The sequence below is a fragment of the Drepanopeziza brunnea genome (assembly GCF_022702325.1).
Source record: "Drepanopeziza brunnea f. sp. 'multigermtubi' strain 214-2 chromosome Unknown ctg4, whole genome shotgun sequence".
In the NCBI taxonomy this organism is placed as follows: Eukaryota; Fungi; Ascomycota; class Leotiomycetes; order Helotiales; family Drepanopezizaceae; genus Drepanopeziza; species Drepanopeziza brunnea.
This window is the reverse complement of record NW_027094067.1, coordinates 1,924,337-1,942,197: the sequence shown is the minus strand read 5'-3', so window position 1 is coordinate 1,942,197 and position 17,861 is coordinate 1,924,337. Positions and strand designations below refer to the sequence as shown.

At 52.4% G+C, this 17,861-nt stretch overlaps 6 protein-coding genes across 7 annotated transcripts; 2 read left to right on the top strand and 4 right to left on the bottom strand.

Moving 5' to 3' along the window:
* Nucleotides 1–763: 763 nt before the first annotated feature.
* L3040_003341 (uncharacterized protein) lies at nt 764–3,237 on the top strand (the record flags this gene model as incomplete). The annotated part of the gene is made up of 2 exons (XM_066154435.1): nt 764–918; nt 1,080–3,237. 2 exons carry the CDS (start codon nt 764–766, stop codon nt 3,235–3,237), a joined length of 2,313 nt encoding a protein of 770 aa, XP_066012395.1.
* A 1,385-nt stretch (nt 3,238–4,622) lies between these two features.
* Nucleotides 4,623–7,122, bottom strand: L3040_003340 (uncharacterized protein; the record flags this gene model as incomplete). Of its 2 annotated transcripts, none has more annotated exons than XM_066154434.1 (8): nt 4,623–4,872; nt 4,920–5,271; nt 5,334–5,407; nt 5,465–5,813; nt 5,933–6,037; nt 6,086–6,619; nt 6,670–6,761; nt 6,857–7,122. In XM_066154434.1, the coding sequence occupies 8 exons, from the start codon at nt 7,120–7,122 to the stop codon at nt 4,623–4,625; spliced, it is 2,022 nt and encodes a 673-aa protein (XP_066012394.1). The 2 variants fall into 2 exon arrangements, with proteins under 2 accessions (XP_066012394.1, XP_066012393.1); XM_066154433.1 differs by having other exon boundaries at nt 6,086–6,610.
* Nucleotides 7,123–7,916: 794 nt separating this feature from the next.
* On the top strand, nt 7,917–8,609 carry L3040_003339 (uncharacterized protein; the record flags this gene model as incomplete). The annotated part of the gene is made up of 3 exons (XM_066154432.1): nt 7,917–8,055; nt 8,369–8,477; nt 8,570–8,609. The coding sequence occupies 3 exons, from the start codon at nt 7,917–7,919 to the stop codon at nt 8,607–8,609; spliced, it is 288 nt and encodes a 95-aa protein (XP_066012392.1).
* A 211-nt stretch (nt 8,610–8,820) lies between these two features.
* L3040_003338 (uncharacterized protein) lies at nt 8,821–10,268 on the bottom strand (the record flags this gene model as incomplete). The annotated part of the gene is made up of 4 exons (XM_007293644.2): nt 8,821–8,846; nt 8,898–9,656; nt 9,720–10,143; nt 10,203–10,268. The coding sequence occupies 4 exons, from the start codon at nt 10,266–10,268 to the stop codon at nt 8,821–8,823; spliced, it is 1,275 nt and encodes a 424-aa protein (XP_007293706.2).
* Nucleotides 10,269–10,786: 518 nt separating this feature from the next.
* L3040_003337 (uncharacterized protein) lies at nt 10,787–11,897 on the bottom strand (the record flags this gene model as incomplete). The annotated part of the gene is made up of 5 exons (XM_066154429.1): nt 10,787–10,802; nt 10,856–10,935; nt 11,008–11,552; nt 11,616–11,706; nt 11,829–11,897. 5 exons carry the CDS (start codon nt 11,895–11,897, stop codon nt 10,787–10,789), a joined length of 801 nt encoding a protein of 266 aa, XP_066012391.1.
* Nucleotides 11,898–14,426: 2,529 nt separating this feature from the next.
* L3040_003336 (uncharacterized protein) lies at nt 14,427–16,655 on the bottom strand (the record flags this gene model as incomplete). Its single annotated transcript, XM_066154428.1, has 3 exons — nt 14,427–16,174; nt 16,297–16,416; nt 16,574–16,655. The coding sequence occupies 3 exons, from the start codon at nt 16,653–16,655 to the stop codon at nt 14,427–14,429; spliced, it is 1,950 nt and encodes a 649-aa protein (XP_066012390.1).
* Nucleotides 16,656–17,861: the final 1,206 nt, after the last annotated feature.

The following is a 17,861-nucleotide window of genomic DNA, read 5'->3' as shown; positions in this document are numbered from 1 at the left end:
GGGGCTAGCAAGGTTTCGAGAGGATAGATAAAATCAGAATCCCTCGTACGCCTGCTCCCCGCTGTATGATATTATTGATGAAATAGGTGTATAAGGTGCATTTGGTACGGAGGCATGGAGTTAGAAGGCGGGTAGAAATCGCAGCTGCGAAGCATTTAATTTTAGAGTAGAGGTTAGCGAATGCTTAAGGGCGATACTTGATTTCTCAGCGCGAACCCGGTATTCTAATGAATTACTGTATTGAGATGGGCATGGCTTCCTTGCTCTTTCACTTGGATAGACCTTTTCGATGCCTACGTCGACAAACAAGACGATACCTGCACTTTCCTATGTCGTGCCTGTCTTCCCAGCGGATAATGGAATCTTGAATTGTATATTTCCTTTCGTAGCACTTTCGCAGGATTAGTACTAGCACTGCCCGGAATGCCATTTCCATACGCCTGCGAAGAGAACCAGTAAGTGAAAAAAATATCCAAAATGTTGAAAGACGGCTAGTCAATTTGTTGTACGTTTTCTACACGTTAGTCGACGTTCATTCACCAGTTAATCCGTCCTGCCTCTAATGCTTTATCCGAGTTAGAGCTTTATCCGAGTTAGATATCGGAGCAGGTTTCGCCGCTCCGAGATTTGCAGGAAGCTCTAGAGTAGGAATTTCTTGACATCCCAATCGAGAGAGAAAATAAACAAACTCGTCGCCACCGTGAAGCACTGATTGCAATTACAACCATTGTTTCATACGAAAAAGATAGCAGCTACCGGATCAATGGCGAAAAAGAAGAACAAGAGCGCCACTGTCGGTGATGCTGATGAAGATATCATGCCCGCTCCCCCTACATCATCTGGATCTTCTTCCGCATCGAATTCCAAGCCAAAGGCGAAGACACCGTTGCAGAATGGCTTGATTATTTGTCGCAATAAGTATGTCTTAGGTCTACCTGCACAATCTGCTAACCCAACGAACGGGTCTTGCTATGTTCGCTGTCAAGTCTCGCGCATGTCACCCTAGTATTGCAATGCGCCAGGCTCAACTGCTTCTGCCCAAAATATATTTGTACGCTCAGCTACTAACAATATGTTAGGCATTGGCGCTACATCTCTTCTTTCCACGGCCCATGGCTGCAATTGCCCCCAGAGATCCTCGAGAGTCTCGCGAACAATAACTACAACCTGCCGCGTCCTCGTCCTATAGACCCCGCCGTGTTCTTCGACCTCCTTAAAATCCGACAGCTTGTCGACGATGCCACGAACCTTGCGGTACGAGCTGCAAGTGGAGTCACATCCTCGTCCCTTACAAACTCTTTGAATGCTGGCAATGGGCTCTTGGGGAACGGCGGGGCTGCATTGGGACTCGGACTCGGCGGAGGAGGGGGAAATGCCAAACTGAGTAGGGAGCGGAAGCACCGAATGCGAGAGCAGGCGACGCAGAAGCTGTCCAAGGCGTACCATTTGGATGAGATAGCATGCAGTGTCGCCACCATGCAATCTGCGTCTACGCTCGAGGATGTGGCGCATCTAGTCCTGCAGAGAAACCCGCTGGATGCCGATGCGAAATATGTCCACTTCTTCCATGAAAAGATCCCCTCGCGCCAGCTGGCTGAATGTACCAGTCTTGAGCCGCTAGACGAAGTCATTGCAGAGAGACCCAGTGAGCCCGAGATCTTGAGAACCCGAGCCGTCACAAAGATATTCAAGGAGGATTATGTAGGTGCGGCACAGGATCTTACATTGGCGTTGCAGGTGTGCAGATACCACCAGAACCAGCACAAGGCTGGACGACAACAGCTGCAGCTGGCAAGCGAGGCGGCTGCTGAGGCCCAGCGCAATAGCAATAGCCGGTGGAGAGAGGAGATTAAGTTGGATGAGGCTGATCACCCCAGCAGTTTGGAGACTCAACTCTTATTTCACCGTGCGGGCGTATATCTGACTATCGCTTGCCAACATGTCAACGATGCTCTCCCACCCAGACCAATGAGAAACGGCGCCAATGGAGCAAAAGCCCAGCCAGTCAACGACGATGCCAGCGCCGCGAAAGAGCCTCCCGAGATGACCCCCGCTGAGAAAGAGGCACACCGAAAGCGGCTTGACGCCAGAAAGATTGTCAAGACCAATGCCAAGAGAGCACTGAGAGACTATGTTTCGTATCTTTCGCATTTCGACTACACCCCAGGACTTCCGGCGGAGGTTACTGAGGAATTCATTCGCAAGGTAAATCAAGATACCAACGGCTATAAGATGCCCAAATCTCAAGGTCATAGTAGGCTTGATCTGGAGAGCAATGCCTCGTTGAGCAATGGCCAATTATCAGACGCTCTTGTTCCGCATAATGGCTCGCAGAACCGTAATCGACATCACCCCAGTCCAAACCGATCCGAATACCCTACCCTTCCTCCGCTGGTGGTTCACCAGATGTCGGCCCTGTTCTCAGCAACACCGCCGGCTGATCTCCCACCATATCCCGAGACTGCCCCTGCGCTAACCGCCAAGCAACAGTTGCAAGCAACTCAGAATGAAGCTGCTAAAGCCATCCTTGCGCAGACTGACTGCCACGAAGCCTTGACCTACCACCCACTCCTCACGGATGCCCTCCACTCTCTGCTCCTTTGCCACTGTCTGGTGCAAACATCGGCTCGTGAGCTCCAACGCCACGCTCACATGGTCGCCAGACTTGCTCGAGTTTGCGACGGCTACCCAATCTTCCAGGCAGCTCGCTCCCCTAGTCGCGCAGACTGGATCGAAGTCGTCCGCCGCGGGGACAACTGGGTCGGCCTCCAGCATTCCTGGGAATCTCTCTGCGCCCCGGCTCCTCTCCCTGGCCAGGTCCCTCAAAATCAGCAGAAAGAGACAGCAGCCGAGAAGAAGGAGCGTCTCAAGCAGCAGGCCATCATGGAGGCGCTAGAGGACGACCGGGTCCACGACGAAGCCAGCTTCCACGCCGCCGTCGCCGCCCGCCAGCGCCGCCAGGAGGAAGAAGCCCGCAAAGCGGAAGGCCGAGAGATGCCTAAGCGATGGGCGCAGGAGGATGGCAAGGAGTACCCCATCAGTACTGATCGGGCTCAAGCCATCGTCCGCTGGGTCCGAGAGGCTCCCGTGGGTGGCGAAGCCGGCGGTCCCCGCAAGAAGAAGAAGAACCCGAAGGCGGGCACGAAAGGCAAGGCGCCTGTCCATGTCGAGGAGTCGATGGCTGGCTTGAAGGTCGAGGATGCGGACGAGTTTGAAGTCGAGGAGGTGGTCGAGTGAGCGAGAAGAAGAAGAAGAAGAGGACTGTTGCTCTATGGATTAAAATAGACGTCTTTGTTGGTTATTCATGTTTAGCGGTACCTTACCTTAAAGCAAGGCAAAAAATAAATATCATGTTTGGTACCCCCCACCCCGAAGCGAAGGCCAAAAGTGGTCAGGCCGTACACCTCCCCGTCTCGCCTTTTACGTATGTAGACCAGGCATACATATGTACACGCACGCTACTATTGAAGCTCATTCATTCATTCATTCATTCATTCATTCATTCATTCATTCGCCCTTGGCTGTTTTTTTTACGGTCGGAGGGGGGAGGGCGGGGGTTTGGGGGGGGGGGGGGGTTGGTCTAAGAATAGGATGGGAGATAGATAAGTGAGGAAAGGTGTCTAAACACATGCTCAGAATGAATCCACAAGGGTTGTCTGTCTGTCTTCTTTTAATGGTTTCCTTTTTGGGGAGGTAGGGAGGTAGGGGAGAGGGGGAGAGGGCGGGGGGTGTTCATCGTATATATGGCTCTTCATTGGCATTCAGATTGGAATTCGGATTGGGAGTGGGAGTGGGAGTGGGAGTGGGAGTGGGAAATCAGCTCTCGTTGAGATATACCCTTTTTTGTTCTTTTTCTTTTTCTTCTTGCTGGAGTGATTTTGGGGGGGGGGGGGGGGGGGGGAGGTGAAGAGAGGGAGGAGGGAGGGAAAAGAAAAGAAAAGAAAAGAGAATAAATAAAAAGGCTGCTGGGTACGTACGGCGCAGGAGGCCAAGGAGGAGAGAGCTGAGCTGAGCTGAGCTGAGAGGTCGCTGGGACAGTTCGAATTTCGAGAGGTGAGGGATAGGAGGGGAGGGGAGGGGCAGGGAGAGGGTGGAGGATTTGATAGCGCACGTATGTGATTCATTCTGGGATATGGGATTGATACCTGGAACATGATTGGGGAGGTGGTTTGGAGGCTTGTTTCTTTCTTTCTTTCTTTCTTTCTTTCTTTCTTTCTTCCGCGGATAGCGTTGATTAGGGACGGGGTAAGTAAAGGTCACTCACTCACTATTGCGTGAACCCCTTACCCCGTAACGGGTAGGTAGTAGGGAGGAATGGGAGAAGAGTAAGGTAGAAGTCGGATCCGAGTTCAACTACATGGAAAGAGAGAGAAAGTTGTTTTCGGGTCAAGGTAGGATGGGATTGGAATAAATTTTTTTTTTTTTTTTTTTTTTGGCTCTTGATGGTGAATAATCTAAAAGTCGTCAATTCATCTCTTTTATTCAAACAGGCTTTCCTCGCAACACCGCCGAGGGCCATTTTGCTTCCCAACCCTTGATCATGCTTGCCCTGGGATCGCTCCATGAACTTCCAAATTCTATGACTCCTTCCGATGCGATGCTTGCCCCGCCGAAACGATCCTCTAGATCCCCATTACCCTCTTGTGGCGATCAATCGTGAAAGCCGAGGTTGAAACTTTGACAGAAACTCTCGAATCCAGGACGTACGAGTCCGGCCATTGTTGCGTTTTGGTGAGCCAGCTCTGACTTTCAAGGACCTTCTCGTTATGGTCCATACCCTCGAGATCTTTTTCCGCCCATGCGAGGGCAGCCATCTCATAGTGAGCACTTGGGCATGTCCAGTCATCCTTGAGGTGGCCCCTGAATTTGTTCCTACTACGCGTTAGCGGATTATCAAAAACTTCAAAGGGGTTCACTACTTGTCATGGCCCAAGACCTCGGTCTCCAGCACTCTTCTCGCTTCCGCGTACTTCCCCAAGTTTCGAAGGATACAGGCTTCGAGGACCGCCTTTATGGCTTTCTCGTCGAGATCAGTCTCGAACTTATCAGGATGGCTGGTCCGGCTCCATGCCAAACAGTCTAGAGACTGCTGCAACTGTACGGTATCTTGTTTTTTCATACCGCCCCAAAAATAGACCATCTCTGTAAGCGGACTAACCCCAATCGCATCGACAAGATCCACCTTCAAGGCTTTGACCCGCTCCTCCCATTTCTGCATCTTCCGAGTGATGTACGAATCGAAGGGTAACTGTTGTGCCATAACTTTTTGTTCTTAAAAAAAAATAAGATATTAGCATCAGGGCTCAGAAGGAAAGATTGGTTGATTAACTCACTGCCAGCCAACGGAGGTGCTTTCCTCAGGAACTCAGTCGCCTTCTCCTTCAAAGCCTTTGCCGCAGCAGGGTCGCTAACGCGTACGTTTCGGTAAGACTCCAGGTATGCAACACCGGCCAAGTAGGCGTACAGTGTAGGTGACCAGGTGCTGATCTCCGATGCTTGAATCCAGCTCTTGGCACACATTTCGTATTGCTGAGAGAACATGGTGGAAAGAGAAAGCTCGAAGATGTTGATCAGGGCGATCTGCTTCATTTTGCTTTCGAGATTCTGGGTCAGAATCTCGATGCAGCCGGCTAGGTTTCTGTTGGCTGAAAGCATTCTCGCCTCCTCCATTTTCCAGAGTTTGGATTCCGGGTACCTGCGTCGCATATCCGCGAGCAGAGTGTGACACCTAGCCTTGGGGTAACCCGAGAGGTCTTCATCGGACCCCTCGTCTGTGGGGAGTATATCACAGAATCCATTGAGACCATTGTAGTCTAAAGATAAGAAAGTTAGCAAATTTCGGTTTCGACTATCTTGGGCGCAGTGATTGGGTTGCCCGCAGGAAACTGGGAAAGAGGGGAGGGGGGTTGGGCTGCTGCCTCATTATCCTTACATCCAAGTAAAACGATCCCAGCAATGGCACTGTTGAAGTTGTCGAAACGGGCTGCCTGCCAGAGATAGCGAGTTCCAAGCTCTCTGTCCCCTTTGAATCCCACGACTACAGATGTTAGTATCTGTCAAGGCTCGGATCTTGGGAGTTGATTACTATATAGGATTCTGTTAAACACTGGATTCTCGATCATGGAAAAGACCAGCAGCAGCATCCCATAACACATTCTGGTCCCAGAATGAATGAAAATGTCCGTATGAGACGTGATACCAACCGATTTTGGATCAAAATCAAGAAGCTTGCCCTCAACCCTGTCAGGAAGCTGTAAGGATCCAACAGTGAGACCGTTCGGGCTTAAAGGAGCGCTATGTGTGCTTTCTTTGGGAGCGCCCACAGCTTCAATAGATGAATTTTCCTGGTCTTTAGTGCTGCTAGCTTGAAGTGATGCTTCGTCTATACCAGCAGCAAGATTGGCAATATCCTCGGCAGACTGCGTTCCAATGTCTTCTCGAGAAGCCACCGAGCCTCGTCGGGAGGCAGCTCTTCGCTGGAGATACTTCGCCTCGATATCCATAATGCCGTGCAAAGTCATGAAGGTCTTGCGTAACTTGAAGAAGCCTCCCATGGCCCCGGTAACACTCCCCGACATCACCGCGCAGATAGCGCTCGTCAATTGACTAACTTGAACATCTTTAGTCGAGTCATCAGAGCTACCAGACCAGGTGACTTGGTCGACTTACTTGAGTAGCACAAAAGATACTCCGTCCCCGGCGGGTAGATCTGAGACTGGAAAGCCGTAGGCGATCTCTGTGCACTCTTCATATCCTCCCACCTACACACCAAACACGAGTCAACAATACAGATCCCCAAGAATACTTCCATATTCGGCCAATAAGAAGAGAAAAAGAGAAAAAGAGAAAAACGAACGTCTTATTCTCTGCCGTCTGCAACACCGCCGCCGCCTCCTTCATGATCTCCTTCTCCGCCGCCAACATCGAACTGATGAAACTCGAGATACCACGCCCGAGGTGGTGGTAGGAAGAGTCCTGCTGCTTCAGGAGCTTATCCGCCTCGACAATGTCATCGTTGAGCAGTCTGAGTAGTGCCTGCTCGACCTGTAGTAGATGCCTGTCCTCCTCCTCCGCTACCATCGGAGCAGTCCCCTTGGTAGCTGATCTGAACCACCTGCTCATCTTGACGAGGTTTGATGTGTTTGTTGACTGATGCACGTGTGGCGGCGGAATGTTTGAGTCCGTGGTACCTTACCTTACCTACCTTACCTTACCCCCGTATCAAACGGCAAGCATGAAATAAAAAAATAAGATAAAGAACTTCGGATTGGCAAAGGGAATTTGTTTAGAGATAGTTTCTGAGGTGATCAAGGAAAATGGAAGGAATGTTTATTGATAGGGATGGGTCAGCGAGTTGAGAAGAGAGATGCAGAGCCCGAGGGCAAGAAGAGTCAGTGAGCAAGTGGTCCAAGTGTGGGCGCCCGGTGTAAACGGAGTGAGTCGCATAAGGGGGGTGGCGACAATGCAAACTACCTAGATCGCAGAAACAATGTGAGTGAGTACGGTAACATTGAAGCAATACAATTCCTGATAATCGCCGGGGAGCCCTACGATCCCTCCATCTTCAAAAGTAGAAAACAAGCCTTCGATTACGTCGTGACCCCCACATCGTCCTTCCGTCCTGAGGCGGAGCTGGAATTCCTCACGGACCGACCGTTTTTTCTCGGTTGCAGCAAGTTACTGACTGTGTTGTGATCAAGCTCAAGCAAGCTCCAAGCTTCTCGCAGCGCAGCAGCAAAGCTCGGCCTCGCATCGAATAAACCGAAACACACCTGCAACGACAAGATAAACAAACAGGCTCCGCAACCCCAACCCTCTGCCTCTCTGCCTCTGCCTCTGCCTCTGCCTCTGCCTCTACCTCTACCCCTACCTCTCAATCTCCATCGACACTCTCGCACGCGACGCGCCCCCCAGCCATGTCCGCCGCCCCCGCCCCAGGCGCCGCGAAGGCCACCTCCTCAGACAAGAGCAAGAGCGCCGACGCCGCGAAGGACACGACCAAGCCCACCGCCGCGCTGGAGGAGGACGACGAGTTTGAGGATTTCCCCGTCGAGAGTACGTCTACATTCACGTCTACGTCTCGACCCAGCACCCCTCCCCCTTTCCCCAGCTCCAGCTCCAGCTCCAGCTCCAGCTCCAGCTCCAGCTCCAGCTCCAGCTCCAGCTCCAGCTCCAGCTCCAGCCCCAGCTCCAGCCCCAGCTCCAGTTCCCCAGCGAACACGAGAATGAAAAGTCGCGCTCCTCCCCCTCTGGTGGAGCAACGCAGAGGTTGCAGAGCTCTGTGTTCTGGCCGGTGGTGATATTGATGATGATATTGATATTGATGATGATGATGATGATAATGACGGAGGCTAACGAGTCCGGGCAGACTGGTCGCAGGAGGAGGCCGAGGTGCCAGGCAGCAGCAGCAACACGCATCTGTGGGAGGAGAGCTGGGACGACGACGATACCAGCGAGGACTTCTCGGCGCAGCTGAAGTGAGTAGGCTGAGGCTGATCCCTACCCATCTGTAGCCCGAAGGAACGAGAAAAACAAACAGGCCACAAGCTAATCATCAATCGGGACACAGGGAGGAGTTGAAGAAGGTCGAGGCGAGCAAGAAGCGTTGACGAGAGAGAATTTGGCAGACCAAGAGATGCGCACCAATGCAATGGGAGTTTGGGGGGTTATTAGAGAGATTACCGCTTAAGGTTAGCAAGCATACAATGGCATCACTGGTTTTCGACTTTCGGCCAAGATCAGAAGATCCAAAAGGGAAAAAATAGGTATTTCCATTAGACGTGATGTGAGCTATGTACGAACGGGCCTCCTAAGACCTCCTCATAGGCTGGACTTGCTCGGACGGCCTTAACGGGGATCAGAGAGATGCCATTTTCTCTGGCAAACACTTTACTTACTCGAAAGAGCAGTGACACCCGGGAGCTCCTTGCCTTCGAGCAGCTCGAGAGAGGCGCCGCCTCCGGTAGACACATGGCTGAGCTTGTCTTCGACCCCGTACTTCGCAGCGACGGTTGCAGTGTCACCTCCACCAATGATGACAATCTTCCCGCTTTGTGCGGCATCGACTGCGGCATCGAGGGTAGCCTTAGTACCCACTGCGAAAGCATCGAACTCAAACACGCCTGGGGGACCGTTCCAGAGGATGGTCTTAGCCTTGCTGATTGCAGCCTTGTAGAGCTCAATGCTCTTGGGTCCACAGTCCAGACCCATCCACCCATCAGGAATGCCCTCCCCATCCGTAGCAGCGCCGGTCTTTGCGTCCTTGGAGAAGCTGTCGGCAGTGATGTAGTCGACTGGAAGAACAAGCTCAACATTGTTCTTCTTAGCCTTCTCCACAAGATCACCGACAGTCTTGCTTCCAGCCTCGTCGAATAGACTGTTGCCAATCTTGACATTCTCCAGAGTTTTCTTGAAAGTGAAAGCCATGCCCCCGCAGATGATCAGGCTGTTGACCTTGCCGAGCAGGTTGTCAATCAGCTGGATCTTGTCGGAAACCTTGGCTCCTCCCAGGATAGCCAAGAAGGGACGCTGGGGGTTCTCGAGGGCCTTGGCAAAGTATTCCAGCTCCTTCTTCATAAGGAACCCAGAGGCCTTCTGCGGCAGATCAACACCCACCATAGAGCTATGAGCACGGTGCGCAGTTCCAAAAGCATCGTCTGTGCACCAAAAAAATCAGCTATTGTCAAGCCCCTAAAACGCAGTGCAAAGTAGGAACTTACTGATGAAGATGTCCCCGAGAGCAGTGAGTCCCTTTCTGAACTCCTCGACCTTAGCCTTGTCCGCCTTAACCTTCTTCCCATCCGCATCCTTGGAGCTGCCCTCCTCCTCTGCGTGGAAGCGCAGGTTCTCTAGGAGAACCACCTGGCCACCGCTGGCCTTGTTGACGATATCTTCAACCTCCTTGCCGACGCAGTCGGGGGCGAACTCTACGCTCTTGCCGCCCAGCAGTTTCTCGAGCTCCGGCACGATGGGCTTCAGCGAGTACTTCTCCTGTACCTTTCCGTCTGGGCGGCCGAGGTGGGACATGAGGACCACGGCCTTGGCTCCGTGGTCGATCGCATATTTGATTGTTGGGATGGCTCCGGCAATACGTTGGTTGTTCGTGATCTTCTTGTCAGAGTCGAGGGGGACGTTGAAATCGACCTGGAAGTCATCAGAGACGTCATTAATACGTTACTGGCGGAATAGGAAGGGCAACCTACTCTGATCAAGACCCGCTTGTCCTTGAGGTCAACATCGGTGATGGATAGCTTGTTTGAGAGAGACATTTTGGTAGATTGTGACTTGGATTCTTGGAAGAGATATTTGAAGTGATTAGAAGAGAGAGGTGAGGGGACCCTTCGTAGGAAGAAGTTCAATGGTTTGACGTGGTATGGAAGCAAAGAGCTAGAGGATCAGAGGATCTACCCCTCGTCATGGTGGGGTGTCTCAAGCTCGGATAATTTCGGCCCGTTTATTTACCTGGGCAGCTATCAACAGTTGGGACGAAGTACCAAATGAGATTCAACGCATTTCTTTGCTTCTTTTGACCAGAAAGTGCGAGGTGACATTGCAGAGCTGGCAAGGAATTCACAAGAGTGCCCTATAAAAATTCAATCTGTCTCCCAATGTACAATTCCCTTTGCAAACCCAGCAACGCCACTCTTCATGAGTTCCACAGCTAGTCGGCTGGCTTGTCCCTTTCCTTTCAATTTCGTCAATCCGTTGGCACGTCGGCAGCCATGTTCAAAGCCCCAGTTTCATGATGTAAACGCCGACTCCCTATTGCCGTGCTGTCTGTGGCACTCTAGTCCTTCTCCAACCTGAACGGAAAATCAATCAGAGCAAACGGATGTTCGGCGATGGAGGAGCTGACCGATCTTCCATTGCATCCTCAGCTGCATTGGATAGAGAGAGATAAGCCCCCCAGGCAATACCGACGGTCGATACAAACGGCTATGCAGTTGAAACGAGTCAGCATATGAAACACTTAGACCATGTCCACATTCAAAAGCTGTGCGAACTCACCAGTTGGAACTGCAGAGGCATGATCCGGAAGTTGATGATCTGCACCAGCGGCCAAAGCATAAAGTTTGCCTTCAGCGTTGGCAGATACATGTCCCTCAGCTTGTGCGATACGGCACGCCGACCACCCCCCTCCGCAACAGTCATGACCGTGAAGAACGTGGCGATGCCGACCGGCGCAAATACCAGCTGGTCCATCGCCACCATCTTCAGCGCCCGGCCCAACGCGCTCGTCTTCGTGATTGGGAAGGCCCGCGACAGGAACTGGAACCACTTGAACTGCACCGGTGCCATGATGAACCCGTACGCCATGAACCGTGTCAGCCGCTCGAAGTCGAAGGGCGGTGGGAGGATCTTCGAAGCCGGGATGAGGTCATGATCGTTCAGGGTGCCCTTGCGGTCCAGGTCGTGGATCTCAATCGCCAGCGTGTCATCCTTTGTAATTCCTCCTGGCTTGCGGATTGCTGCTTGCCGGATTGCGGTGATGGATTGTGCGACCGTGTCGGCGATGCCTCCCAGGAGCGCGTTCGTGATCATCATCGTGAGAACTGCCAGAGCGATCAGTATACACTCGTCATCCATCGGTACGTCACGTAAATGCAGCAGCGCACCTGGTCGGTCGGCATAGTAGCCATTAAATTTGGCGGCCAGTCTCCCAATCATGGCGAGTTCGATGAGAGAGATGATAAGGTGTACAAGTGGCTATCGCGAAGAATGTATTGTATCAGCCTTATCTACTATCCGTCGTGGGCGATTCGGCTGCCGAAAGCCCAGCTGGCAGCAGCCGCCGCCACCCAAGTGTGTGGAGTGTGTGTGATACGTACCACTCTCCCGTAAATATACCTGCTGTTGATCGAGCGCATAAACCGCCGTAGAGGGATTTCCAGGACCATATCTGCGACCCAATTCTTTTCTGTCGGAGGAGAAGGAAGGAAGGCGAAAAAGGCGGGAGAGGTGATACGGATGACGACGGGAAGGTGGCACACGAGGGGAAAAGGAAGCCCAGCCAGCAGCGATCGTGATCCGAGTCCGGCTTTCCGATTCCTGTATTAAAGACCCGGCCGGTTTTTTTTTTTTTTTTTTTTTTTTTTTTTCCTTCTTCTTTTCTTTGTTTCGTTCGTGGAGTGGCCACTTGGGGTGGGAAGGTAATGATGTAAGTAGGTATGTATGTACCGGTGCCTATGTACCTATGTACAACTCGACGTCACCGTTTGGCGTTCCACGCCGCAGGATGGAGTGGATGCGCGGCTCTCTGGGAGCAAAGGGCTCGGCCGGATTCGGGATAAATTAGGTATATAACAGACGGGGTTAAGTAACAACGGCTCCCTAGCAAGATAGGGGGGGGCAAAGGAGGGAAGCGGGGCGACAATAGAGATAGAACACAACGGCTTTTACTACGTACAAGAGCAAATGCCATCCCTCTCTCCTCTACCATCCCCAATATACGGACATCTTGAGTCAAATCTACCTATCTACGCTTGCTTACTCCGTATCCAACCAACCATCCATCCATCCCCGGTTAAAATACGAAGATCAACGCATGGGAGGGACCATCCTCTGTAGCCGTGCGCCAGTAAGGAGAAGCTCTCGCTCGGCTACCGGTCGGTACCGGTACTCTCAGTCTCAGGTTCCCCAAGCGCACCACCACCAGCGGCTCAGGCGATCGATTACTCCGTCCGGAGAAACGTGAGGGGGAAAGTATAAAATCCGGGTGAGGCTACCCCGTACATCTCATCTATCTGCTACTGCATGATCAATGCAATGACGGACTTTGCGTTTCAGCTTTTTGTTTTATACGTACCAACTCCGCTCTGTACCTCGGTATCGGTTTCCGTCAGAAGACGGTCCGTCGGCGGGTTCAGGCGGTTTAACCCATTGCTGGCTGGGACTATGCCTACACAGCGCGTTAGATAGCCCTGAACCAGTACAGTACAGCCCTAAGTAATAATTCCCGCCGAAGGTGGCTCCGAGTTTTGAAACTCCACTTTAAACCTTTGCGTCAATTCCTCAAGACTGCCTTCCTTCCTTACTGCCTTCCTTACTGCCTTCCTTGCTTCCCTTCCTTCCTCACATCCACCCACCCATCCATCAACTCGCTCGCTTACACCCTTTCTTCACCTACTAAATAAACAATGCAAAACAAAACGAAATAAACCAAACCAAAACCATCAAATCATGCCCACTTCCACCCGTCTCAAGCCAGCCAGCCAGCGTCAGCTCAACCGCTAAAATAATAAATAATAAAAATAAAAATGGATGAGATGAATATCGAATACGTACCGTTTCACCTGCTCATCTACCTAGCTAGCTCTATTGCAAACCGTGATGTGGCAGGATGGAAGGGAGAAGAAGAAGAAGAAGAAAAGACAGTGAGACGGACGATTCGCAGAGCCCGAGAGAGCGATCGAGCGGGTGAACAAGCCTAGAAGAAATTTGCCCGTCGTTCCACATATCAATTTCGACGTGAGGTTGGTTTTTTGAGGAAAAGCTTGTCAACCAGCAGTAAGATCCGAACGGTGTTCGTAGGTTCAGATTAGATATTCAGGAAGTGTAGAAGAAGAGAGGGAGAGAGAGGGAGAGAGAATAATTGTTCCTATTTCACTCAAGCGCAAGAGGGAAGGAGACGTATCCCAACTAAACCAAAAAAAAAGCCAGCCTCCAATCCCGCCTAAGCTAGAGTACCGTCCACGCAGAAAACGAGCCAAGGAAGCCAAGCCACCTGCATAGATGCAACCGATACCTAGATGCAAACGCAGACATGTGTATCCCAAGCCCCGACAGTGAGACGGAAAAAAAATAATCCACGGCAGTCCTTGCAACGCTCTCAAACAAGCCCTGGAGCCCGCATGCCAAATTGCCGAAGTGCCAAAGTGCCAAAGTGCCAAAAACTTTCAATCAATCCTTTCCGAATAACACAAAGTTCAAAAGAAGAGCCATAGTGGGCTGGTGGCTATCCGGAAAGAACCTCAGTTCCAGCCATGACTGAATAAGGCCGGAGTGGAAATATCAACACATAACCAAGGAGATAAAAGGGGATTGAACGACAAGCAACTAAAACAGAGGTATATCAGAATAAAGGAATACTAGAGCAAGAATTATGTACTATACACAGAAAGCAGCGTAGTAGGGAAGAAAAAAAGAACCAAAAAAAAAAAAAAAAAAAGGAGAACCGCCTCTTGTGACTGACGCCAACTCCTCCGCTGCGGCCAAATGCACCCAGGAGGCAGACACATTTGTTGAGCCGACAGATTATCCTGCCCTCCATGACTCTCCCTTGATGCAGTGCGTAGTTTGCGAATCGTTATTATTCGGTAGTCGTGATACCATACGACCAAACGCGATACGTGAATTCGTGCATATATACGTACTCTTCTCCCCGTCAAGTTCGTAAGACGTAATTATATGTGCTGCTAGCACACCCGCTACTGATAGCCCCAGCTGCCCCCAGATCCTGGCGGCGGCTGTCCAGCCCATCCTTGGCCACTGGGAGGACCAGACGTGTTTGGTTGCATAAATTGTTGAGCGCCTTGGTCAGGCTGGTACAGACCTCGGCTTGGGGCAGGATAGCCTTGACCCATCCCTTGCATTCCTGGATACTGCAAAGCTGGTTGCATCTGAGGGTTGCTTCCAGGCTGGCGTAGTGGCGATGGCTGGTGTGAAGCTTGTTGGAGATGCGGTGACTGCTGGGAAGCGTAGCCGGAGAAGTGCTGGGGTGACTGCTGAGGTTGAGATGGTGGCCACATCTGGTTTGGTTGCGCAAACCCGTACGTATTCCCTTGCCCCCCAAGAGAGCCTGGGCCGAGTGCGAGACCAGGTGATCTTCCCATCTGATCGGGCCTCATCGAGCCTTGAGACGGCCCTCTCATGGGCGTTTGAGCTACGGGGTTTGATACATGCGAAGGTTGCGAGAAGGCTTGAGACATCATATGATGCGGGGTTTGCTGAGATATGGCCGATTGCTGAGGACCGCTATGTACAATGCGGGGAGATTGCAAAGCTTGGGTCGATACAAGACCCTCGTTGGTCCCGGTTGACTGAGGGGCGGCCATATGTGAAGGCCGAGCCTCATGCGGCTGCCTCCAACGTTGTTCAAGATATTCATTGCTCCGGGCCCGTTGCTGATTGACCGTCTTGTTGTACTCGGCGGCCTGGTGAGCTTGTGACGCGAGTTCCTGCGGAGGGCTGGTCTGTGTGCGGTCCAGGTACGGCGGTCCAGTAATTTCCTGCCGGGGCCGTTGGATGTTGCTGTAGTCTTTAAAGCGCATGTCAGGTAGCTCGGGCGCCAGGGTGATCATGGGTAATGTCGTCGCACTTCCGGGGAGCCCCATCAGTCCCGGCTGGACCGCTTGGGGTTGAGGATGAACCCCAAAGTGGCCCGGGTTGTTGCTGTAAACGATGTCACCGTGGCCTGGCGTCAAGGACGACGCGCTTGCGTTGGCCTCGGCGGCGGCGGCGTCCCGGGCTTTGGCAGCGCCTGGTCTCTTCTCTCCAGCCAGATCCTCCTCTGTGAATCCTTGCTTCTTGGCTTTGCTCTCCCAGTAATCGTCCCGGACGCGCCGTCCATTGACGATAACCCTGCTGCCAAACTGACGGAACATGGATCTGGCAGTGACTATGGCAATCTGGCGCGAACGGTATGAAAATGGCAAGATCTCTTGGTGGATCAGGTCCTCTTTCTCGGCCTGGGTGGCAATAATCTTATACAACGACCTATTCTTGTTGAAAAGCAAGTACGAATCTCGATATCCCAGGACCCTCGCACATTCCGTAGCTAGCATGAACAATTTATCCCCTCGGTTGGGCACAAAGAACGTCCGGCATCTGTAATCGCGTCCTTCCGCCAAGACGCCCGTAGCTGTGACTTTCTTCTCTCCAGCTTCGTCATATTCCCGTGGGATGTATTCATCGCCCTCGGGCCCTAACTGGTCCGTGGTATGGTCTCGCACGGTAGGCAATGCTTTGATGACGGTTCTGCTGGGTGTGCCCTTGGGAGGCGATGACTGCGTCGGGGTGATATTGGTCATCTGGGAGGGGAGGGTCACCGTCTGCGACTGGGGGGTCTGTGGAGGAAGGATATGTGGCAACGGCATTGAGGTTTGTGATGGGCTTTCCGGTACGCCTGGGGTTTTTGATTTCATCGGTCGTCCACGCTTTCGCGACTTTGAGTCACCTGTAATGAAACCTCGTCAGTCAAATTTGCAGGAAGCGGCAGACGCGTTGTAGTACATGGGCGACTACCCGCCGGAGAGTGCCAGACGGGAAGCATCTGTCACATCCAGAGAGAGAACGTACCTCCATCCCCAATAAACTGGTCGGCCGCATCGTATGTATCCGGGGAGCGCGACCGCTTCATGCCCCGCGGGTTCGGGCTGGTGTCTGGCGTTATTGTCGCGGTATTATTCGAGAGAGCTCCTACGGCAGGACCAAACTGTCAGCGCCCATCTTGGGATAGCCATCACGGCGATGGAGGATTCGCAATCACGATCGCGAGCAGCAACGTCATCGGCGACTCGAACGAGACGGAAGTACGCGATGCATCTGAGTTGCGACCGCAGGGGCAAATTCGTACCTGAAGAGCTCAACGCCGCAGGGTTGATGGTGCCCGAAGAGCCCAGGCCGACATTACCATTTGACGTTTGCGCCGAGTACATTCCGCCGGCGGACCAGTGCCCCGACGTGACGAGGCACGTCAATGTGCAAGACGAGGGGTATCGAGTGCTCCAGCGCGTTTGCGCCTGGATCTAGAGAGCGCTCGCTCTGGCTGGCATCCGAGAAGTTCGAGAGCCTGCAGCAGCATGCAATGCGCGACGACGGACGACCTGGTACAGAAATGGCTGCGACGCGACGTTGATTGGCCCGACGGTTGATTCGTCGCTGTTCATGAATTGCGGACGAGCTGTTTCGACAATGCGATGTTGCGTATAGCCGGTGCTGGGGGTTCTCGGGATCGGACGGGGTGGGTTGCGATGGGATAGGTTGTTGAAGTAGCAGTTGCAGCTGTGCAGTTTGCCCCCGCCTATGATTAGAAGTTCCAGCGGGAGGGGCCAAAACCCACGCCGAGCAAGACACCCTGCCAATAAACGAACCTGAGGCTGGAGAACGACGACTTGCAGTCGCGATGGGCTCGGAAGACGATGGGATCGATCGAGAAGGAGGTGGGTAGCGGCAGCAAGCGATGTCAATAACAAGTGACAATAAGTGAGTAGGGGCGGGTTTTGGAGGGCGGGTTTTGGAGGGGGGGGGGGGCATGGGGGATATGTATGGTATGGGGAGCGGGCGAAAGATCCAAGAGATGGTCAGGTAGGTATATAGGTATATGGTGTATACCTAGGTACCGGTACATACGTCTATACGTATAGGGGTATAAGAAGTGTAGGTATAGATATGAGTATAGGTAATGCTCTGACTTAGGTCGAGATGGCGAGAGTAGGTAAGGTAAGTAAGGACCTACCTACCTACCTACCTACCTTATAGATAGCAGCTAGCTGGTTGGGAAAAGTGATACCGGGCAGCGTGGAGTGATGGATGGTGTTGAAGTCGACGACGACGACGACGACGACGACGACGACGTACGAGGTACACACCGCAGGCTGATCATAAATGGGAAATAGCAGATGCAGATAGCTGGAGAGAGGGAATCTGGACTGCAGTCTCAATTGCAAGGCGGGCAAGCCACCGAACGGATAGGGAATGGGGTCTGGCAAGCGATACGGGGAATGAGTAGAAGAGGTAACGAACGTCCTCCCCGTTTTTCTTTTTTGGGTCTTTTTTTTTCTTGCAGCCAAATCTCTGTTGGTTTCTCGTCTTGCAGATAGTACGATAAGGAGGTAGGTAGGGTACGGGATTGTTTTTGTTCT